At 46.0% G+C, this 24353-nt stretch overlaps 1 protein-coding gene across 4 annotated transcripts; it reads right to left on the bottom strand.

The window, feature by feature from the left end:
* Positions 1–258: 258 nt before the first annotated feature.
* On the bottom strand, positions 259–18157 carry LOC308570846 (uncharacterized protein). 4 transcript variants are annotated; one of them, XM_081165852.1, is made up of 13 exons: positions 17620–18157; positions 16154–16426; positions 10892–11006; positions 8904–9193; positions 8724–8808; positions 5539–5762; positions 4692–4936; positions 3921–4043; positions 3610–3751; positions 3460–3510; positions 2799–2868; positions 1865–2146; positions 259–1275 (listed from the first exon to the last, which is right to left on the bottom strand). In XM_081165852.1, coding segments are annotated over exons 1-13 (2262 nt in total). In that variant the 5' UTR covers positions 17981–18157; the 3' UTR covers positions 259–1274. The 4 variants fall into 4 exon arrangements, with proteins under 4 accessions (XP_081021978.1, XP_081021979.1, XP_081021981.1 ...); XM_081165853.1 differs by having other exon boundaries at positions 10892–11003; XM_081165855.1 differs by lacking the exon at positions 16154–16426 and having other exon boundaries at positions 17713–18157.
* Positions 18158–24353: the final 6196 nt, after the last annotated feature.

Here is a 24353-nt window from a genome sequence, read left to right as displayed (position 1 = left end):
GGAATCACCATGCTATAATCAGTCAGGGTGATTTCAGAGGGACAGACATGCTACAAAGGGGGAAATACAAGCCTGGGTTTAGAAACCAAGCACCCCTATTTCTCTTTCTGTGTTCCACCACATTATATTCAATTCAACTTAGAATTCCTGCTGTTGTGGGTATTTTCAGATGGTGTGTCATGGCACCCTGGGGTGACTTGAGGAACATTCAGGGGAGCCGTCCTTTCATTAACTTGCAACCTTCTCTATGGTAACAAAAAAAAATCTGCTTCTGATTGTAATCTTGTTTTGCCCTCTCCATGCCCAACCAAAGGGAAGCTGGGCTGCCATGTGGAGTCCATCAGCTCAGCCCTGCAGAGCAGTGGCGTTTCTTGGCTTCCCGTCAACACATGCACTCCCACTTACATGTGTGCCAAAAATAGGGGTGGGACGGAATGGAGAGATTCCCCAGTACATGTGCCTTGTAGCAGATCCCCAGTGTAAGTGTGGTTGGTCAAGGAAGAATGTGTGGTTGGTCAAGGAAGCTGTGGACTCAAAAGGGTTGAAAACCACTGGGCGATGAGCGACACAGGAAGTGAGGATAGTGTATGGAACTGCTTGGACCAGCAACAAGGAATTGTCTTCCATTTGTGCAGGTGCTTAGGCCATGAATCAAAGTGGTATGTTATGGTCACTGATCCTCTCATCTCACATAGGAGATCAGTATCGCTGCAAAGGAAGCAGTGAGCCTTTGTGGAGCACACTCTGAATGTGAGGAAGCCAGGAAAGCAATTCACCCAGCAGTCTGTGTGCCCAGCTCACAGCTGTCCATGTTGCCAGTCATTGAAGCATCCACTACCAGGATCCCTCTGGCCTCTGGAAAAATATCCTCAGAACGTGAAACAACTTCTTTGTTGAGACAGGCCTGCTCAGAGAGCCTAAGGTGACAAGTGTTTTAATATGCACTTTACTTTTATAAAGTTATATTTTTAACTACTGATATTATTCATATTTTGATTTTTTAAAATCATTTTTAATTTCCAACTTTTATCAGAAATTTTAATGTTTATTTGGTATTCTTAAGAAACTGTGAAGGGATTTTTTACAACTAAGTGGTATACACATTCAATTTTTAAAAAATTGACAGCTGAAGAGCACTAATTTGTGTGGGGGTTGCAGCCATAAGAACACATGTTCTGCTAGACATTGCAGGGCTAGTATACACGGAGTTCTTGAACTTCCTAGAGAGGACTCTCTGTGTGTGGTCACTTCCTTTGGCTCCTGTGGGCAGGAACTCTGTAAAAAAGTAGACAATTCTTTATATTTCCTTCTGCCTGTGACAAGACTCTCTCTTTCCACCATGCCTTCAAGCTGAGCAGACCTGTGTGGTTGAGGCTCCTACTTTCAGCCATGTTTGCTAAGACTACTGCAATTTTTTGTAACTTAGAAGTATTTTTCTGCATGCTTTACTACTTTTTCTGTATATGCTGCTTGCATGGAAATGTAAGGAAAGCCTTTTCCAATTATCTTACTAAAATGTGTGGTTCATTCTCTGCAATGGAGGTGAAGAGGAGGAAGGTAAGCAGACTGCAATTGAAAGGGATAGAATAGTGGGTTTGCTTAATTCCTAAGCTTTAGTAAACTGCAAAACTCATAGGTGCTTGCAAAAAAGGCTTCACAGCTAGATTTCATTTGCATTTCTCCCACACACTTAGAAGAGGAGGTTTAGATCGAAATCTACAGATTTAATCCTCCATCCATCTCCCATAGTTTGGCTATCCCTGATGTATCACTTTCCTCCTTCCGGCTCCTTAGCCCCCAAGTAGGCATGATCTAAATTGCTGTCTATGTTGGGGGTGGGCTGCCAACATTCCTCTTTTCTTACCACTTCCTGCAATGCCTGAGGAGCCTCTCTGCCTCATCCCTGCAGTTGATGGTTCTGAGCACCTCAGCTGTCACCTGCGCGGCATAATCCCTTGTATAGAAATTCAGCAGAAGCAGGCTCAGGTCCACCACATCTGCCTCCTCCAGTGTCCCTCGGGGGATGTTGTCATAGCCCTTCTTAACAGGAAACTCATGGAGCTTGAGCTTGAACTTCTTGAGTTCGTTCTCTCGCAAGTTCTCCAGGGTGGACACCAGGCTGTCTGTGATGGTCTTCTCCATCCCTCTGCATTGTCACCCCCCAGAGGCAGGAAAAAACAGACACGCTCTCAAGATTCAAAATGGACCACCCGTCTAAAAAGGTTGGCGACTCCTGCTTTAAATACTGTGATAAAGGATGGTAAGCTACATTTATTAAAGCAAATGTAAGTATGCCTTTAAAAACAGTAACAAACTGAAGCAGAGTATTCATCCCATCATACCTTTATAGATTAGAATAAATCAAGAATATAATGTTACATTTATTCCATTAAAACAGTGTCTGGCTGGCTTTGTACCACATCAAAATTACCATAGCTAGTGGGATGCAGTTCAAGGCATTGGTAAAGAGCAGAGTACAGGTTTAGGGGTTAGGTGAATCTGCAGCGGTAGATAAAAGCTCCAGCCATAAAGAAATTGGGGCATTTCCCCACATTTGGTGGAATCTCTCTCTCTCTCTCTTTACAGGAACACACAGATCTGTCTTCAGAAGTGTTCATCATACATGCAATTTCCCCAATAATTTATCTGAATTCTGAGTAACGACTTTCAGAGCCTCTCCATTGCTTCCCATCCTCCAATACCTGTTGCCCACCTGAGGCAGCTGCTTCATTGTGCCTAATGGCAGGATGGGTCTTTTTTTGGTGAAATGGAGTGGGGGAGAAAGGGTTAAGCCTTACCTGCCTTCCACATTATGTCCAGGGTTAGTTCTGCTGAATGATGCATTGCTTGGTGTGCAGCCACAAGCACCTGGGAAGGTGAAGAGGGAGGGAATACATACAAAGCAAGCAGGGACAACGAATAAAATGAGCATGGTGGGAGATGAGCCCAAGACTTCCAAATCACATCCAAGTTTCTCTTGGATATGTTAAGAAATGATACTCAGTTCAAAATGGAGAAGCTCACACTGTAAAACTTCAAGGGAGGAATTCAACGCCAGCAAAGGCAGTTCTGCTTGCCAGATGGGACAATTTCCCGACTCCTCCCTCTGAACTCTGTTCTGCAGAGTTTTATGACCCTCCAGGGAAGATTGAGGCTCACAGAGCGAGGAGAGGACAAAGTCCCATTGCCCTGGTGGTGCCTTGTGCTGCCATGCTGAATTAGTTGAATCTGGGTGGAAAACGTCTGTAAAAAAACCTAGCTGACTTGAAAGATTTTCATCTGGCACCAAACCAAATGATTAGCCCAGACCACCTTATCCAGGAGGGCTGTTGTTGAATAAAGTCACAAATGTTACTTTTTATCTTCCTGTAGTTCATCTGCTACTGTATCCTCAGCCCTCTCTGCTCCTATTGGGAGGAAAGTGGGATACAAATACAAGGGAAATTACAACCTGCTGACCTTGTGCTGGGTGTGGAATAGGAGAATCCAGCTCCTCTGAAATTAACTCTTCTGAAAAAGAATAAGAGGCAGTCAAAGAGGGAATGCCACCAGTGGTCCTTTTCTATCCTGCCTCCTTGATCCTGCTATGATCCCTTGATCAAAACTCACTTTTTTTTAAATGCGCCTCCCAAACAATTTCAGTGGTGCCCTTCTTCATCAGGTAGAAGTTGAACTTGTCTTGCATTTGCTCAGCAGACAGTTCTACGTACTGCTGCAGTTTCTCTGCATCCAGGTATTGAAACTTCAGTTCCTGTGGGAAAGAATGAAACCTCTGTAAGTGTGAATCTGGCTTAGCCCAGCCCACCATTCCGAGGGAGTCAAATTAAAGGGTGAAGAGGGATTCTGGTTGAATTTCTCCCATTCTCAGACTTCACAGTTTGACTCTCCCCCTGTAAAACCTTTCGTCATATTTGTCTCACCTTAGGATAAACTGTGACATCCTCTGAAGCCTTCAAAGATACCTGAGAACCAATCATCAGCGGTTTCAGGGTCACAGGGGGTTTCTCTATTCTCTTTGAATTTACTTCACGCTTTTCGACCGCCTGGGAATGGCAAATAAATTCACTTTTTAGATATGCAAAGAGGGAACCAAACTTCTTGAAGACTGGATCCCTACGACCTTCTTGGCACCGTAACACCAGCTAAGGCAGGAATGGGGAACCTGATGCCCTCCAGATGTTGTTGGACTCAAATCAACCCTAACCAGCTTGGGTCAGGGATGATGGATGCTGTAGTCCAAGAGCACCGGCAGATACTCAGATTCCACATCTGCAGTATGAAGAAGATTAAACCACTATGGCACCAGAAATTACACATGGGGAACTCAAGCCAGAGCTCTTGAACTGGGCAGCCTGAACTAAGCCTGAGCTAGTTGGCAGAGAGGTACCAGCAATCCTGCGTCCACCTGCATCTTCTCTTGATGAGACCATGCAGGAAACCACAGAAGCCATAAAACCTCAATATCTGAATGAAGCACAAGAAGGCAATTTTAAGAAAAGTTCAGATTGAGAATAAGATAATGTGCTTTATCTCCCATGTGCCAACACTGCAAATCAGGAAGAATGTTTTTCAGTTACAGTTCATGCACCCTAATGAATAATTTTGCATAGGTATTCTCTCATGGTTAGAGTGATCTAGCAAAAGATCCAGGTAATCTGCAACACCAATCAAATTTGGAGATTCCAAGTTACCTTTACTATAGAAGGGTCATTGGGCAGAAGGTACAGGTGAAATGTTGGTGTTTCCAGTCGAAGTCTCTGATAGAGCAGTACAACAGTGTTGATCTTTTGCTTAAACCACTTTTTGAAAACGACTCCAAGGGAAGAAAACTTGGGGTTCTCCAACACAGCATGGTGAGGCTCCACTCTGTCTGGTTTCTCCAGCCTCATCTCCCCTTCAACAAAATGTGCAATGTAGACATGGGAACTGTCGTCACCTGAAAAGATAAGCATGTTAGCAGTGGGAAAGTGAAACTTAACCCCCCCCCATTTCAGCTCCTGCCAACCTAGCAGTTCGAAACACGTCAAGTGCAAGTAGATAAATAGGTACTGCTCCGGCAGGACGGTAAACAGCGTTTCTGTGCGCTGCTCTGGTTCGCCTGAAGCGGCTTAGTCATGCTGGCCACATGACCCAGAAAAACTGTCTGTGGACAAATGCCGGCTCCCTCAGCCAGTAAAGTGAGATGAGCGCTGCAACCTCAGAGTTGTCTGCGACTGGACTTAATTGTCAAGGGTCCTTTACCTTATAATTTCACGCAAACATTTATTTTCCTATTGTCTTTTAAGAGGCTTATAATGTTGTGCCACAGGACAATATGCTGACATGGCAGCTTACAACAGAATGCAAATCAAAGAAAATAATAAAACAGCACAGTTGGAACATTTTGAAAAATTACAAAAGACCAGTAAGCCAATACTACTGACTTCTAGAATCCACACCGCAGGCCCCATAGCATTCTGGAAACGTCAATGGAAGTTATTCTTGTTTAGGATCCCTCCTATTATGGTTATAATGCTGGGAACTTTCCCCCTGCCATACCTTCAAGACACAAGAAGTGAGGGACATGAATTGCTGCCACAGCTTCTACTACATTTACTTTAATGCTGAGCAGAGGGCCAGCGACATGCAACTCCTCAGTGGACTGTTCTTCCAGGTGCTTAGGCCATGAATCAAAGTGGTATGTTATGGTCACAGCTTCTTTCACTTCACATATGAGATCCGTATTACCACAAAGGAAGGAGCCAGCCTCAGTGGAGTGCACTCTGAATGGCACAAAGGGAAAGATGAAAGTGGAATCAGGTTGAACATTGTATTTGAGAGCAGAAGCAGTAAAGGAGTCTAGAAATGTTGTGAAATGCTGAAAAGCTGCAGAATCATTTAGCATGCTGAATCACTGAATCCTGAGGATGAGTCATTCTCTGTATAAATATTGTATCTGTGTGCAGGCAGACCCAGTGTCGCTGGTGTCTCTGTCTGCAGTAACTGTCTGAGCTTTGTGAAGCATGTGCACACTGAAGACTCTGTGTGACTCTAACTCTGTGTATGCTCTAAAGCTAACTTAATCTTCTGTTCACTATGCTGTGAGAGCCAGTGTGGTGTTGTGGTAAGAGCGATGGACTCGTAATCTGGTGAACCGGGTTCGTGTCCCCGCTTCTCTGGCTGACCTTGGGCTAGTCACACTTTGAAATCTCTCAGTCTCACTCACCTCACAGAGTGTTTGTTGTGGGGAAGGAAGGGAAAGGAGAATGTTAGCCGCTTTGAGACTCCTTAAAGGGAGTGAATGGCAGGATATTTATTTTAAATCAGTAAAACTTTTATTCTTTTACTGAAGAAGATTCTGCATTATTAATTTACGCTGCACGTCAAACATGAATTGGCAGAACTTCCACACCTGGTCTAATTGATATTTTTGCAGGAGATGCTTCGCACACTGAGTTATGGAGGTAAAATATTGACAGAACGACATCTCCTGGTCAAGCATCACTCAACTGAAGCGCAACTGCTATGAGGCCACCCAAAAAGTAAAAAAAGGTGGTTTTTCTTATACAGAGAAGGTGTTTTTAAAATGGTGCCTTCATGCAGAGCAAAGCAAGCTGGTGAAAGTAACTACTCATCTTCTGTTTACCCTTGTGTTGATGATATGAGATCATCAGGGAAATTTCTCATACTCGGTAACCACGGCAAGAGTTCTGTAACCCATGTACCCATTTAGCTCTAAACACCAGACCAAAAAGGACACTGCTTTAAAGTGATTGGGAGGGAAACCATGCATGCCACCTTGAACTCCTTGGAAGAAATATGGGGTATAACTTAAATCATATCAATCAAATATTTTTAAGAAAAAATGCAGAGTTCCATATTTTTCACTCTCCTGGAAATAATAAGCAACAGCAATGCTCCAAGGTAATGATTTTCCAGCTGTATTTGAGGGACCCAGGAGTTCCTCAGTGAAGAGATCAGGATTGGTGGGTAAGCTTCCTTCAGAGAGAATTTGCCCACCATGGCCAACTGTTCATTGCAACGTGCAGAACATACTGTAGATCACGGGTGTCAAACACAAGGCCCGCGGGCCAAATCCGGCCCGCCAGACCTCGTCATGTGGCCCTTGTACATTTGAATATCTACTTATATTCCAGTTCCGGGCAAGCGGCTTCTCTGAAAGCCTGGAACCGGCCGCAGCCCCGGGTTTTTATTCCCCTCCCTTCCTTTTGCTGCGGAGAGGAAGCAAGAACTGCAACGAGCCCCGGAGCTGGGAAGAGGGCACGTGGGTGGCTGAGTTGGAGGGTGAAGATTTGGGTTGGGCAAGAAGGATCAAGGGGCGGGAGCGAAAGTGCAAGTCAGGGCTCCCTCGCCACCCCCACCCCCCTCTTAGGACATCCAAGCAGACCCCGCAGCGCAGGCAGCCGTGAATGGGGTGGGGGAAGGCAGGCGAGAGAGACCACCAATCCGGGCCAGCTGTGCCCAAAGAGGGTCGGTGATCCAGCTGCGCCGCAGCCCGCCCGCCCCCCTCCTCCAACGCAAAGATCAGCCACACAAGCTCGCCAGCTGAGCTCCGGGATGCGGGCCTGACCGAGTCCCTGGTGCAGCCGCCGAAGCTAGCAAATGCACGGGAGCGGCAGGGTGAGAAGAAGCTGGGCTCTGGTTAGGCTTCGCCAAAAATGCTGTAGGTGTGAGGCTGCGCGGCGCGCTTTTTATACGGCGTGCTGTATCCCTCTGCCGGAGCAGCGCCTTCTTTTCCCCTCTCCCTCCTGGGACTGGGGCATGTGGCAGCAGAGTGACTGCAGCAGGCAGCCCTGCCCCCTCCCCTCCCCACACCCGCCCCGGCCCCTCCCCCGCTCCCTCCCAGCCGCCAGCCTAGCTGGCAGGTGGCGAGGAGGAGGAGGAGGAAAGGGGTCGCTGGGCGCGCGCTCCATCTCCCTCCAAGGAAACAGCGGGCAGCTGCAGCAGCCAGCGCATTGGCTTCGGAGCGCCTGCCAGGGATTGCAGCAGATGCTGCTCGCGGCTTAGGCGGCTTCCGTGTTCCTGCTTTGGTCCGAGAGGCCGAGCTGTTCCGCAGCAGGCAGGGAGAAGGGCAGGCTGTGTGTCTGCTGCTTCCCTCGGAAGCCCCGAGGTGCAGAAGCCTGGCAATAAAAACAAGAGCAGAAAGGGGCCTGGCGAGGATGCGTTTGGGGCCGGCCCTACTGTTAGGCAGAGTGAGGAGGAGAGATCTTGAGGCGACTGGTTTGGGGGGTGGGGGTGGGGGGCAAGAAGAGGAAGCAAATTCTTGCCTAGTTCACTTATTGTTTCTGGAGTTTTGCTCCCAGGGAGAAGGAGAGGAACCTGTGGGAATTCGCAATATCCGCAATAGCCAGCCTGTACATTTGAATATCTACTTGCCATTATTCTGACTATGTTTCTGCTTTCAGAGCTAGTTATTACTTACATGACAAAAAACAGTAATAATTGAATGCAGTGACAATAATTTATGATAATAAAGAGTGGACACATAGTCCTACAGATACAACCGGCCCTTTGAGGGTGACCAAACTGCTGATGCGGCCCCCGATGAATTTGAGTTTGACACCCCTGCTGTAGATGTACTCTGTGTATGTTTTAGGGAGCACCACCATATCTGATGACTGTGAGACCCACAGAAACCAGATGTGCTCTGTGGAACAATTAAATGTAAAAACCGTTCCCTGAATGGAAAAGGTTTTTAAATGTCTGATGGAGAGATCACTCACCTGTATGCTTCATTGCCCCTTTCTGAGTCCCAAAGCACCTCTGGCTCTATTGGGCCAGCTGCCTTGAGTGGAGTTTGATCCAAATCTGTAAAAGGAAGACAATTATTTGCCTGATGACTGTTGCAAGGAGGAAGTTAGTTGAACTGCCCTTGAAGTTTAAGAACTCGAAATCAAACTCACCATGCATTGCAGATAGCAGAATCAGAACGGTACCTGGATGTGCCATTTCTACACATTCCAGGAACCTGCAACAAGCTTGCTCCCCCCTTTCCTGGATTATACTCAGCAATTTTTCACTTTTTAAAATTTTCAACATTTCGCAAATGTCTCTGTATTCTTTCAGAGTGATGACATAGAAATAGTATAGCACATCTACAAAATGTTCAATATCGGGTTCAAGAATTTCCATTAATTGTTTTCTTCCCTTGCAGATCATCTCATTACTAGAGATTGTGGATATTTCCAATGACCTGTGGAAGAAACATTTATTTTATTTCGGTGACAGAAGGCGGGGAGAGGAGAATTAGAACGTAGTTAGGATGCAGACTGCTCCCTTACCATAAATGCCAACCAGGGTCCTTAGGCCAACCCCCTAATAATTTTCTTCTGGGGACACAACCCCTCAATATTTTCTCCCCACCACTGCCCACCCACCTGCCTTCCCATCTCCCTCCCTTGGTTTGCTGTCTACCCCCAGCCAGGCATCACTCTCTCTTTCTGGCTTTCTTCCAGGAGGAGCAAAGTGGGACACAGCAGTGGCGGGGGGGTGGGGTGGATGTGAGTGTGTGGTTTGTGTGTGTCTGTCTCCTACCTGGCTTCCCATCCCTCCATCCATTGCTCACTCCCTCCCTCTGTGTGGCATCCTCCTGCAGTGGGGACAGCCCCCACCCAACCTACCATGGTGGCAGCCTGAGCAAAGATGAGCATGCCTGGCCAGTGGGTGATGACAGGCCTGGGCAAGGCGGATGCCTGGCTGAGAGGAGGCAGCTGACGTAGGGACAGAGGGAGGCAGAGCAAGCACCCTGGCCGTGCTGCAAACACCAACACCGACTGCCTACACTCAATGCAGCTGCCTGGGTGCACACTGGCCTGACACCAGACTTAGTGCAGCAAGGGGGCGGGGGCAGGGGAAGTAGGCAGGCCTCCCCCCACCCATATTTTGTTTAAGTTGGCGCCACTGTCTCTCACACGGAATCAAACTGTTGGCCCACCTAAATTCATATTATCAACATGTTATGATGAAACTATGCTAATTTGTCATATTATGATGAAGTTGCTTTTGTAGTGTTTGAAATTGGCTTATGGGTTGCCCTCTAGCCTCCCACCTCAGGGTTGCCTCAAGTTTATGTGAACCATACCACTCCTTGCTGTGGTCCTTTCCTTCAACCTTCCCCCAATCTTTGGGTTCCCTGCCCCCTAGGGGTTCTTTTCCCCAAAACAAATTCCAATCCTTACCATGCCCTCCCAACTCGTCCCTCCACGGGCCGGGAGTGAGATGATAATCCCAGCCAAGCTATCCTGACTGTGAGCCATTCACTGAGGACCACTTTGTCCCCCAAGCAACTGGAAAGTTCCCTGCCCTCAGACCAACTTAATGTGGCATACAGGGCTGGAGGGTTTAAAAGGTCTTTCAGATACCAAGAGTCATTTGCTGGCGAGGCTGTAGCTCTTGCTTTCCTGCTTCAAGCAGCAGTTGGACTAGAATAGATGGCCCACCGAGTTCCCTCCAGGTCTAGTATTCTATGACACAGGCAGGATACCTGCAGCCAGTGGACCACAGGTAGCCCTCGGATGCACTCCCTGGGGCCTTCCAAGGCCTGTGGAGCCCTGCCTCCACTCCCCAGCTGCTAAGCCTTTAAAGCATCTGGCAACCTGCCAGCATCAGTGGAAAATATGCACTTTGGTTTTCCTGCCCAATGGTTGACACAGAAAGTGGGAAAGGTCCAAAATAGCAATTTTCAAAGTATTTTTTCCAAAGCAGGGGCACACACACAATTATTAAATTAGTGCTAAAGCATTTTTGTTTTAAGCAGGAAAGCTTGTACTGTTTTAAGATTAATGGATTTTACGTTTGTTTTGGATTGGAAGGGTTAGCTGAGAGGGGGAAACATTGGTATAATTGTAGCTAAAATGGTGGCTTCCGTCAATTATATAAGTACAGAAATTACCCTTTGGTGGCTTTTTCTGATGGAACCAGTTCCTCCAGAGCTTGATTAATTTTTGACGACAAGAATTCAGCTGGCCGGTGCCTTGAAACATGCATTTTGCAAAGTCGCTCTGCTGCTAGATATTGAGAAAGTGAGTGCATGTCAAGAGCTTTACTGAGTCCTTTCCCCTTTCTACATATTTTTAAACATTATTTGGCATTGACACACAGATTTGGCATTGTATTGCACGAAAGACAGGATTGGTATAGAAAGGATTCACTTCCGTCTCATACAGGTCAGTCTGCCAGTGATGTGGAGGTATCATTTTGGGTGGTCTAAAGCTTAATGTGGAATGCATACTTCTTTCCAACACTATTTTGGTTGTTAATGTCATGGGTGACATAGTGAAGACATAAAGGCAGACAATACCAACAAGAAAGAAAAGTGGGAGGCATCTAAGAAAACTTATTAAGAATTATAGACCAATTTCACTACTAAACATGGATTATAAAATATTTACAGGTATCCTGGCTAACAGGCTAAAAAATTCCTTCAACAGGGTAATAGGAAATGATCAAGCCAGCTTTTTACTGGGGAGGCAAATAAGAAATAATACAAGGATAATTAATGACTTACTGGAATATACATAAATGAAACCAAGCAAAAAGGTAGCAATGCTACTGGAAGAAGGCTTTCGACAGCATATCGTGGAACTTCTTAATTAAAACTTTTGAGAGCTTGAGAATAGGAAACAACATCATGAATGGAATTAAGGCAATTTATGACAACCAGAAAGCCAAAATAATTATAATGAAATCACTGAAGAATTTAATATAGAAAGAGGGACTAGACAAAGTTCTCCCTTGTCCCCACTCTTATTTATCACAATGTTGGAGACTCTCTTAATAGCAATAAGGAAAGACCAGGAAATAAGGGACATCAATTTAGGTAGCCGATATTACAAGGTGAAGGCATTTGCTGATAATGTGATTATTACTATAGTCATACCTCATGTTACATCCGCTTCATGTTACATTCTTTCAGGTTACATCCCACAGTGACCCAGAAGTACCGTAAAGGGTTACTTCCGGGTTTTGCCACTCGTGCATGCACACAAGTGCAAAATGACATCCCGTTCGCAACCAGAGGTACCACTGTTCTGAAAACCCAATTGAAGGCATACAAAAAGCACTAGTGAAAATGAATGAATTTGGCGAGGTCTCGGGATTTAAACTGAATAAAAATAAATCTAGATTATTAACAAAAAATATGGAAGAGATGGAACAAGAGGACCTAGAAAGAATAACGGGTCTAAAGACCACAAATACAGTAAACTATCTGGGGGTCTGGATTACAAATAAGAACACTAATTTATTTAAAGACAATTACATAAAAAATTGGAAGGAAATTAAAGGAAATTTAGAAAATTGGAGTAAATTGAAGCTGTCATTATGGGGCAGAATATCAGTGATTAAAATGACAATACTTCCCAAAATCCTCTTTCTCTTTCAGACAATTCCAATAATTATTGGGACAAAATGTTTTAAAGATTGGCAGAGGGACCTGGCCAATTTCATTTGGCAGGGCAAAAAAGCAAGAATGAAATTTAAATTGTTGACGGAACCCAGAGAAAGAGGAGGGTTCGCGGTCCTGGACCTCAGAATGTACTTTGAGGCCGCATGCTGGACTTGGTTGAAAGACTGGATGTTGCTTAGGAATACCGAAGTCTTGGATTTAGAGGGCTGGGACAAGGTTTTTGGGTGGCATAAAAGCACATAAAGGCTTCACGAACCACCTAATGAGGAAGGCCTTATTCGAGGTTTGGGAGAGGAATAAATCCAAAGTTATAACAAAAACCCCTTGGTGGATATCACCTATAGAGTCAACTGACATTCATAAGAATAACTGGCCAACTTACAGAGACTTGGTGGATGAGATAAATTATTGCCCCAAACTGAAAAGGTTTGGAGAACTCAAGCAACTAGGGCTAAATTGGCTAGAATATTACCAGAGATCAGAAAGTTCTGGGACATGATCCATGAAGAAATAAAAAAGTTACTAAGAACTTCACATGGCAAAAGACCAGAAACGTAACTTTTGGGTATACAATGGTACCTCAGGTTAAGTACTTAATTCGTTCCGGGGGTCCGTTCTTAACCTGAAACTGTTCTTAACCTGAAGCAACACTTTAGCTAATGGGGCCTCCTGCTGCCGCTGCGCTGCCGGAGCACGACTTCTGTTCTCATCCTGAAGCAAAGTTCTTAACCTGAGGTACTATTTCTGGGTTAGCGGAGTCTGTAACCTGAAGCGTCTGTAACCTGAAGCGTATGTAACCCGAGGTACCACTGTATTAAATAGTAATATTTCTAGAGAAAATACTAAATTCTTCCTGTATGCGACATCTGTGGTGAGAATCCTGGTGGCTAAGTACTGGAAGGGTAACCAGGTACTGACCAAAGAGGAATGGTTATGTAAATTATGTGAATATTTGGAACTGGCCAAATGGTTGGATATAATAAGACTAAAGCCAATGAATACAGTCAAGAAGGAATGGAAGTGCTTGAATGATTATTTAGAAAGACAAGGTTCTAATGTAAAAATTTGGCTGTGTCTAGAATGACCTCGTGAATGGAAAAAGTACGAAGAAATAAAAGATCAATTATCGGGATGGCTGGAATACCACCAGCTCTTTGAGACATTTAAACAAGGTTTTAAAAATGGATTTAATAACGAGCCCTCAAAATTAGAAAAAGAACTGTTAAATAATAATAACAAAATTTTTTCCAGAATGTACTGACTCCTCCTTGACTGGGAAGGAGTCAGTAAGTTTTTTCCCTGGCAAGGGAAAAAAACCCAGAATTAAATATAAAATACTAACAGATTCAAAAGCGAGAGGGGGATTTTCCCTGCTAGATTTGAAGATATACTTTGAAGCTGCGACTTTCTGCTGGATCAAGGATTGGATTCAGTTAGACAATGCTGATGTATTAGATTTGGAAGGATTTGACAATGTATTTGGATGGCATGCATATTTATGGTATGATAAGATATCGGCTCATAAAGGTTTAAAAAAATCATGTAATTAGAAAATCATTATATCATGTTTGGATAAGGTATAAAGATCTCTTAGAAAGGAGAACACCCAGGTAGATTTCACCAATGGAAGCAAAGGCACACAAAAAGTAAAATATGGAGAGTAAATGGTTGAAATACACAGATTTATTGTTGGAAGATAATGAAGGATTTAAATGGAGACCATTTGACCAAATTAAAGATAAATTGGATGGATGGTTATCAATGAATTGTATAAACTTGATAAGAAAAATGGTTTTGCGACAGAAAAATCCAAACTGGAAACGGAATTGTTAGATACCAATGTTAAAAATCTCTCTAAAATGTATAATTTACTGTTGGAATGGCATACAAAGGATGAACAAGTTAAATCTGTGATGATTGATTGGGCAAGAGATGTTGGACACAATATAATGTTGGATGATTAGGAAAAGCTATGGAAGAAAGGGGTTAGGTTTACTGCATGTACTGTATTAAAATAAAACATTATGAAAATGATGTATAGATGGTACTTAACCCCAGTAAAATTAGCAAAGATCTACCATACAAATGATAGTCTTTGTTGGAAATGTAAAGAAAAAGAAGGTACTTTTTACCATATGTGGTGGACGTGTCCTAAGGTGAAAGACTTCTGGGGAAAGATTTATAATGAGTTGGAAAAAATGTTGAAAAATACATTTATTAAGAAACCAGAAGCCTTTCTACTTGGTATAATAGGACTGGAATTGCCAAAAAAAGATGTTAGACTTTGTTTATGCCACTGCAGTGGCAAGACTTTTATTAGCCAAAAATTGGAAATTGCAAAAAATACCAATAATAGAAGATTGGCAGATGAAGATGTTGGATTTATTGACTGGAAGAATCTGCGACCAGAAAGAAGAGGAGACACAAGAGGATTGGAAGAAATTTAAAGAATATTTAGCTAAATATTGTAATATAAGATAACTAGAAAATTCTTGGAAGCAACAAATAGGCTTGGGGTAGAATAAGAATATGTGTTAGTAAATATTAAGGATTAGAAAGTTAATAAAGGAGAAGAGGTTAGTAAATGTTAGGAGTCAATATTATTAGAAATATGAATTTGGAGAACTGTCATACAGGTGATATAATGAAATTCAGTTAGAGGGGATGCGAGGAAGTCAGTTATAATGTTATGAGAATTAAATATCTGAAGAAATATTTTTTGTGTGTGTTTAGCTTACTGTATTGTACAGTGTTTTTCTTTGTTGTGTGTTTTGTAATGTCTTTTTTGTCATAAATGTGGAAAAACAATAAAAAAATGGGAGGGGGGGGAGAAAATAATCAGAGAGCTTGTCTTGTGTGGGAGAGCCTATCGACCTGACAACCCGTAGCATATTTGAAAAGGATCTAGGGGTCTTAGTGGACTACAAGCTTGACATGACTCAACAGTATGATACAGCAGCCTAAAAAAGCTAATGCTATTCTAGGCTGAATCAACAGAACTATATTGTCCAGAACAAGGGAAATAATAGTATGACTTTATTTTGCCTTGGTCAAACTATGTCTGGAATACTGTGTCCTGTTCTGGGCACCACAACATAAGAAGGATGTTGACAAGGTGTAACGTGTGCAGAGGGGGGCAACCAAGATGATCAAAGGTCTGGAAACAAAGCTTTATGAGGAATGCTTGAAGGACATGTGTATGTTTAGCCTGGAAAAGAGGAGACTGAGAGGAGATATGACAGCCATCTTCAAATATCTTATGGGCTGTCACATGGAGGAGGGAGCATGCTTGTTTTCTCCTGCTCTTGAGGGTAGGACACGAACCAATGGCTTCAAGTTACAAGAAAGGAGATTCTGACTAAATACCAGGAAGAACTTTCTGACAGTAAGAGCTGTTTAGCAGTGCAACTGACTCACTTGGGACGTTATAGACTCTCCTTCCTTGAAGGTTTATCACCAGAGGTTCTAATGAATCATCAACTTGCTTCCAATAAGTTGCAAAGGGAATGTGCTCTGCTATTTATCACTAGCGTGAGTGAGGGGGGATAATATCGAAACAATATATCATCTCCAACCTTCCTTAACATTCCCACAATGTCAAGAAGACATACACAGATTGGCACATAGGTTACACACACACACACACACACACACACACACACACACACACACACCCCTGCTCAAGAAGCCTCCTCTCCACCCAGTCCCATCAGACTCAGCCAAGGTTCTCCCTTCCAAGTTCCTTACCTTTCCTGGTGAAACAAGAGCGACATTCTGGCACCGGCTCACAGTCAAAGGCTTTCAGCACCTCTGAGGCCACTTCCACAGCATAATCCTCATCACAGTATGCAAGAAGCAGTTCTGTGAGCTCCCAAACATTTGCTTCAACCAACAGCTCCCTGGGGATACTGACATAGCCTTCCTTGACGGGGAACATGCTGAGATCCTTCTTGAACTTCTTCAGATCTGACTCCTTCAATGTATTCAGTGTGGCCAGCAGGCATAATTGTGTAAACTGCACTGTGGTGATTATTGATGTTAGTAGAAGTATTGAACAGAAAAATCCAGCATTCCTACATCCTTCTCTTCCTATTGGAGCACTTTCAGACTGGACTAAGCAGGGAAGGGCTGTGGATTTGTAGTAGATCACATGCATGCAAAGGATCCCAGGTTTAATCGCTGGAGGATCTTGAAAGGGCTTGGAAAGATTCCTGCCTAAATCCCTGGAACGAACTAGATGGTCCCAGTGGCCGAATGTGCCCTAAGGCAGCTTCCCATCCTTCTAGCCTATCAGGTGATTGAAGGAGCTCAGCCTGGCCCGGAAGAGAGAAACTGATCCAGGAGGGTTTGAAGACTCCCTTAACTTACAGGCCTCTTCTTAACACTTTAGCGGCTTCTACAATTATTTCCCACCCTGTTTCTGATGTTCCTTCTTCCCTGGTGGGGAGCGGATGCCGTGTAGTGTTTTGCCTCAGGTGCTAACATGTCCTGGGCCAGCCCTGGTTTAGATGGAGGGCAGAGGGGTGTGGGAAGACGCCACCTCACTTTACACAGGGAAGATTTACATCCATCATTCCACTCACTTTCACCCTGGACCTCCACCTCCCCCCACTCCTGGAATTTGGGTCTTTTCTCCTGCTCTGGAGGGTAGGACTCCAGGCAATGGATTCAAGTTCCAAGAAAGGAGATTCCAGCTAAACATTTGGAAAAAGCTTCTGACAGTAAGAGCTGTTCAGCAGTGGAACAGACTCCCACAAGAGGTGGTAGACTCTCCTTCCTTGGAGGCAGCGGTGTAGCGTGGGGGGTGCAGGGGGGCTGGCCGCACTGGGCGCAACATTTGGGGGGGACGCTCGCACTCGAGTGCTAAAATCCACGGGTTAGGGGGCGCAAATTACTTGCCTTGCCCTGGGTGCTGACAACCCACGCTACGCCACTGCTTGGAGGTTTTTAAGAAGAGGTTGGCCATCTGTAATGGATGCTTTAGCTGAAATCCCTAAATTGCAGATGTCCCTTGGGGTCCCTTCCAACTCTTAGATCCTGTGATTCTTTGGAATGTTGCCCAGGAGGATATGCGACTCTCCTGCTTGAAAGGTTTCCCCACCCAAGGACGAAGGCAACCATGGGAAGGAGCTGAGCTCTCGGTACTGACAGAACCCGCGAGGCGTCAGCACCATCAGTCGGATCGAGCCCCCGCCCCGCTCCAAGTCCCTTACTTAGCCAAGTGATACCCGAGGGATCGTCCACCGGCGGATTGTAGTCCATTGCATGCAGCACCAGGGCCGTCACCTCCACAGCATAAGCCTCACCGTAGTAGCTGAACAGCAGGTCTACGAGCTGCAAAGGCATGGCTTCCTTGAGCAACTCCTCGGAGATTCTTCTGACGCCCTCCTTGACCGGGAATCTGAGCAGTTCGCGCTTGAATTTCTCCCACTCTGCCTCACTCTCCTTCAACTCCAAAAAGATGTCTAGAAGGAGGGAACTGGCGGATTGCAGATTCGGGTTCTCAGGATGTAAGAAAATGAGGCCACGCGACAGATTTGTGGAAAAGAAGAACTTAGTCCCCATTGCGCTCATTCTCCGCCAGCCACAGCCCAGCCAAAGCCTCGGCCAGAGAAAAACTCAGAAGATCTGGAGACTGTGCCGAGACAGAGAGGCAGGTGGGCGCGATACCCGGGCCAACTCGCCGGGAAAGAGAGAGGCCTGGCCGGTGAGCAGCAGGAAACCCGCTCCGAGAGCCCCGTCTCTTGCCTTGCGCGTCGCCTTCTTTTCCCTTTGGCGAGAAAACTCATGGAGATCTTTTCCTCCGGCAGCAGCAGGAGACTGGAGGGCGGGGAGGGCGGAAGGGGCGTCTTTCCAGCAGAACTTCAGCCCTGCGTTGGAAGAACTTGGCTGAGCGGTTCTTGGGGGAAGACCTCCGAAGGCAGCCCTCGCAAGATTTACAGGGGCGCTTTGGCTGCAAGACGGGGGGGGGGGGGAGAGAATCCGCTCTTGGTCTCCCTTTGCGCAGGATCTGAAGCCGGGAGGAGCGGCGAGGAGGCAGAGCAGGAAAATGTGGGAGCGCGCGAGAAAAACCTGCTCGTCCTTTGGAAATCTAACGCACCCCACCCAAAGAAAAGGAACCTGTGATTTTGTTCAGGGTGCTGGGACTTGTAGATCTCTCAGAGGTAAACTGTGGTTCCCAGGATTCTTCCTGGGCGTGGGCTTGAAATGCGTGCCTTCTGGCACTTGTGCTGCGCTCTCGGATGCTAGTTTCTTTTGAGGAGGACACAGCGCTCCCCTCCAAGAAATGCAGAATACCCACCCCGCATGTCAGCCACCATGTCATGCCCCACCTTGTAAGGGCTTCAGCTGAGGAGACTGGCACAAAAAACCAAAGAGCCCACCGGAACATTTTCCACACAAACACACACAGAGACACACAGCGTGGCAATCGAGCGCACTGGAATAGAACCAACTTAGGCAGTGAGTGCTTTTATTTTTAACTGCATGAGGCATAATCCTGCCACAGAAACTTTCATTTACTTGCAGCTTGGCAGCCAAGATATTAAACCTGGTGGGTGGGGGTCAGGAGTGCCAACTTGAAAAACAATTTTTTTGGGGGGGTGGGGGCGGGCAAGCCCAGCCCTGCATTATCGATCACATGAGGCGATGCACACACTATCAGTCTGCATTTCTTAGTGCAGAGTGTATTGATATGATGTGTAGAGATCTTTCCTAGTCTACTTAATTCAAGAGGGTTCTTGAAGCTTCTCTGTGTGAAAGAAACAAGCAGAAGTCACCATGATTACTATTTCTCTCCTTTTTGAATGTTTGGTTATCTGCTCTAGTAAGACATCACCCAAGTCTTCAGTCTGGTAAGGTCACTGCTGTTTCTTTCTCCTACAATTTTTACCCATAACCCTCAATCTGCTTTTCATGCTCCAAGTCATGGATTTTTTTTCAAAAATGTACACATCCTTCATATATATTGCTACCCCTCCTCCCTTCCTGATTGGTCAATTCCTACAGTCCAGTCATAAGTCTCATCCCACCTGGTTTCAGTAATGCCTACCAGGTCTTCGTATTTGCCATCCTGGATAAAAAGCTCCAGTTCATCTTGTTTGTTTCCCATGCTCTGTGCATTATGGAGAGACAACTGAAACCATGAGTTGTTCCCTGCAGCTGCTTCCTTCCTGCAGTTTCTTGCCCTTTAGCAGGTTTCTGGAGCATCACCTCAGTTTCCTGTGACTAAACTAATATCTTTAGTCAGGAGATACTTCAGGTGAGATCCCTACATTGCAGGAGGTTGGACTAGATTACCCGTGATGTCTCTTCCAAGTCTAAGATTCTATGATTCTAACCAGATTCATCAGCCCAACGCTGCAGATTTTGCTTACAAAAGGGTTGCAACAGGTAACCAGCCCACTTATCCCAGTAATTAATATCCAGATTCTGCACCCACAACTTGTCTGCAGACAAGTCTCAGACCTGAATGCAGGACTCCACCTTCTCCCTGAAATAATGTGAGGAGGGGAGAGAGGAGTATCATCAGCATCTTCTATGGCTGGAGGAAATTTTCTAGGTCATCTGGCCTGATGCAGAAAATCCAGCCCTACAACATTTTCAACAGGTGGCTGTCAAGAGTCTGCCTGAAGACCTCCAGCAGAGGTGCCAACTTGAAAAAATATGAACAGCTTGCAGATTTAACATATAGAATAAGAGAACAAGAAGTATATACATTAAAAGAAGACTGGAAAATGTTCACTGAATATATGGGTGAAAGTTGTGTTCATTTAAAAACGCTGGTAACATTAAGATAAATTCAACAGTGATTTAAGGTCGTCTAAATGAATATTTTTGCGGACGCGGGTGGCGCTGTGGGTAAAAGCCTCAGCGCCTAGGGCTTGCCGATCGAAAGGTCAGCAGTTCGAATCCCTGCGGCGGGGTGCGCTCCCGTTGCTCGGTCCCAGCGCCTGCCAACCTAGCAGTTCAAAAGCACCCCCGGGTGCAAGTAGATGAATAGGGATCGCTTACTGGTGGGAAGGTAAACGGCGTTTCCGTGTGCTGCGTTGGCTCGCCAGATGTGGCTTTGTCACGCTGGCCATGTGACCCGGAAGTGTCTGCGGACAGCGCTGGCCCCCAGCCTCTTGAGTGAGATGGGTGCACAACCCTAGAGTCTGTCAAGACTGGCCCGTACGGGCAGGGGTACCTTTACCTTTACCTAAATGAATATTTAGAAATATAAATTACAAACACACACACACACACACTATATATATATATATATATATATATATATATATATATATATATATTGGGTGGCCCAGTTGAACCCCACCCCACATAATCGATCACAATATGTGGTACACACAAACCTTTTGAATGTCAATGACTGTCAACTTTGGGGGGGGAATAACATATTTTATAGGGGGGGGGCAAAGGGTCCTTGGCCACTAGGAGTTGGCTCCTATGACCTCCAGTGAGGGAGCTCCCCACCCCAGGTATTGGCTCCATGAAACCATACGAGAAATTTCTAAATAAAACTCTTCCAGCAGTTTCATGCAAATGCTAAGCTGCATCAGAGACCAGATGGATCTCTGCAGGAGCCCACAAGCCCAGTGCTTATATACGGATTCATCCATGCCCAATCTTTCTCTATGTCGCTACCTACAAGGAAGAGACCACTTTGCTACAGTGCAGATTATGTCTCCATAACATGCAATGCTTCAATGTTTACTCTTGCTGTGGCCCAGCCTTTGTTTACAATAAGCTGCCTGAATTCTTCATGCTACCAGCAAACGTTATTAGCTGGGTTGGTTGGCATAAAACTAAAGTTCAAAAATACAGCTTCACATCTCCCTACAATGTAGGGCAGGGCTAGGTATGAGAAAGCAACAGGTGTGAATCAGAGAAATATAGAGTCCTTGTGCCCTGGGAAGATGTTTGCAGAAACACTTTGGAGGTTTGTACTCAAGATCTATTGATGCTGAGGAATCACCATGCTATAATAAATCAGGGTGATTTCAGAGGGACAGACATGCTACAAAGGGGGAAATACAAGCCTGGGTTTAGAAAACAAGCACCCCTATTTCTCTTTCTGTGTTCCACCACATTATATTCAATTCAACTTAGAATTCCTGCTGTTGTGGGTATTTTCAGATGGTGTGTCATGGCACCCTGGGGTGACTTGAGGAACATTCAGGGGAGCCCTCCTTTCATTAACTTGCAACCCTGATCTTCCTGCACTCTCTCTCTCTCTCTCTCTCTCTCTCTCTCTCTCTCTCTCTCTCCCCGAGGAACATTAAGGTGAGCTGGCAGCTTTAACTTTCAACCCATTATCTTCCCAAAATAAAACAGTGACAAAAAAGTGGCAAACACTTTTGCATGACTGTTTATATTTTGAAAATTTCCCTCCTCCAAACAAAAAACCCTCCCCAGCTTCAGTAACTAACAGTTCCTTAGTTTTATACAGAGGGTTTGAAAAATGCAAGAAACCAACAAAGTAGCTGTCAGGGAACTGCCATCAGAGCATCAGGTGGTGGAGGGACTCAGGCAGGATGAAAGAGACTCAACTGCTGAAGCAGGGACCAGCAGGGGGAGGAGTGGGTCTCTGAGGGAATGCGAGCAGGAGGGAGGGCTCAGGGAGGCTTCCAGCGAGAACAGTGGGGAGGTATCGGAGTCTCCCATAGGGAGACCCATACCTCGCAGGAAACTGTCACGCCGTGAGTCCAGGAGACGCGTTTCCGTTAAGGAACTTCTTTGCTGGAAACGCTTCCGCAGACAGCCACTGTCGGACTCTACTAGTGACTAGAGCAGACATGTCTGAGGAGCTCCGTCACACACGGAGGTTTGTGGGGGCGCACAAACTCTGAGGGAGCACGTTTTCACGCACAAGCAGCTAATCAAACCCTCACAGCAGTCCGACAGTCTTTGTACGCTGCCTGTGCAAGAGAAGGCATCATGAGCGAACCAACCGGAACCGGAGGAGCAGGGGCTGGAGCTGGTCCAAGCTTGGAAGATAGATACCGAGCGTTGGAGGTTCAACTGGCCCTGCAGACGGCGAGGCTGGAGGAGAGAAGGGCTCAGGATGCAGACAAGAAGGGGAGAGCCACTCAATTCCCCAGAAAGGTACCAGGATTGGTGCAGAAATTTGGGGGGGACCCCAAGGACTACCATGCTTTTAGGACAGAGATGCAATATGCCCTTAATGTGCAGTTCGATGAGTTCCCTGATGAGGAATCGCGAGTTGCTTTTGTAATTGGGCATCTTGAGAAAGGGGCTAGAGACTGGGTTCGACCCCTAATGGCAACGCACAATGACATACTAAAGGACACAATGAAGTTCTTTCGTGCAATGGATATCATGTTTTCCAGCGATATTGAGGAAGGGGTGGTGCGCAGACAGCTAATGGCTTGTAAGCAGGGGAGTCGATCTGTCCGTGAATATTGGACTGAGTTTACCATGCTGATTCACAGACTGAGTTGGGATTTATCGGCGGCACCCGTTCAAATGCTATTTGAAGAAGGTCTTTCTTCGGGGGTGAAAGACGAGCTGGCACGGAGCCCCAGGGCGGAGTCTATGGATCAGCTGACCAAATCTGCGCTGACCATAGGAGCGCGGCAGGAGGCAAGAGCCTTGGAGAGGCGGGAAGGGAGAGGGGAACGTTGGAAGGAGTTCCGCATTCCAGACATTCCTGAGCCAGCTTTCCCGCCGGCAGAGCCGATGGAAATCGGAACAGCGCGCGCGCGCGCATTTTCAAAAACCAGCGAGGGAGCTAAGAAGGAGGGAAAGGGCCCCCGGAAATGCTATCTCTGCCAACAGCCAGGCCACTTTGCCAGAGTCTGCCCCCAGAGGAAGGAATGGCAAGGGATGGTGGGAGCTGTTGAGGGGGGAGAAGAAGGGGGAGCGGAGCAGGTAAAAGCCAACGCCTGGTTGCCACAATTGGGGCACTGCAGCCAGGCCAAAGAGCAGTGAAAGTGCCCGTGCCAGAAGCTCCTCGACCTGCTCTAGTGATTGAAGTGTCGCTAGAGCTGCAGAATGGGCACCCCCTAAAAATAAAGGCGCTATTGGACTCAGGCAGCTCCTGCAATTTTATGAGCAAGGAGTTTGCTGCTGAACACCAGATACAGACCATCCCTTTAAGCAACCCCCTGCAGGTGACCACGATTGATGGCAGGGAGTTGTTGGGAGGAGGAGTCCGCTTGCAGACTGTCCCAATGATAATGAGGGTGGCAAGGCACACAGAACTGATAGCGTTTAATGTGGCCACCCTGGGAGGCGCTCCCATTATTTTGGGAATGAGCTGGCTAGCTCTACATGATCCGCTGGTTGGCTGGCATCAAAGAGTGGTGTCCTTTGGTTCAGCACATTGCCTAGAACACTGCAAAGGGGAGAAGGGTTCAGTAGGGGCCCAAGCCACCCTAGCAGGGACTGAAGTAATGGGGAAGGTGAAGGTACCACCACAGTATGCAGATCTCAGCGACGTGTTCAGCGAGAAGGAAGCTGACCAACTACCACCTCATAGACCCTTTGATTGTCAGATCAATTTACTCCCTGGAGCACAGCTTCCCGTGGGCAAGTTGTATGCCATGTCAGACAGGGAAATGCAGGAGTTGCGAGGGTTCATTGACAAGAACCTGAAGAGAGGCTTCATCAGAGAGTCCAAAGCAGCAGGGGGGAGCCCAGTGTTCTTTGTGGACAAAAAAAATGCGGACAAGCCGAGACTTGTATGTGATTTTAGGCGGCTGAATGCAGTGACTGAACCGGTGGCGTTCCCTATGCCCAGAATTGATGATATTTTGACCATGGTGAGGAAGGGAAAGATTTTCACAAAGCTGGATCTAAGGGGGGCGTACAACCTGATACGCATAAGGAAAGGGGATGAATGGAAAACCACCATGTTTACCCCTTTGGGGGCGTTTGAATACCTCGTTATGCCATTTGGATTACAAGCAGGCTCCGCGTGTTT

This window comes from Podarcis bocagei (genome assembly GCF_964188305.1).
Source record: "Podarcis bocagei genome assembly, chromosome: 13".
NCBI lineage: Eukaryota > Metazoa > Chordata > Lepidosauria > Squamata > Lacertidae > Podarcis > Podarcis bocagei.
This window is presented reverse-complemented; position numbering and strand designations above follow the sequence as displayed.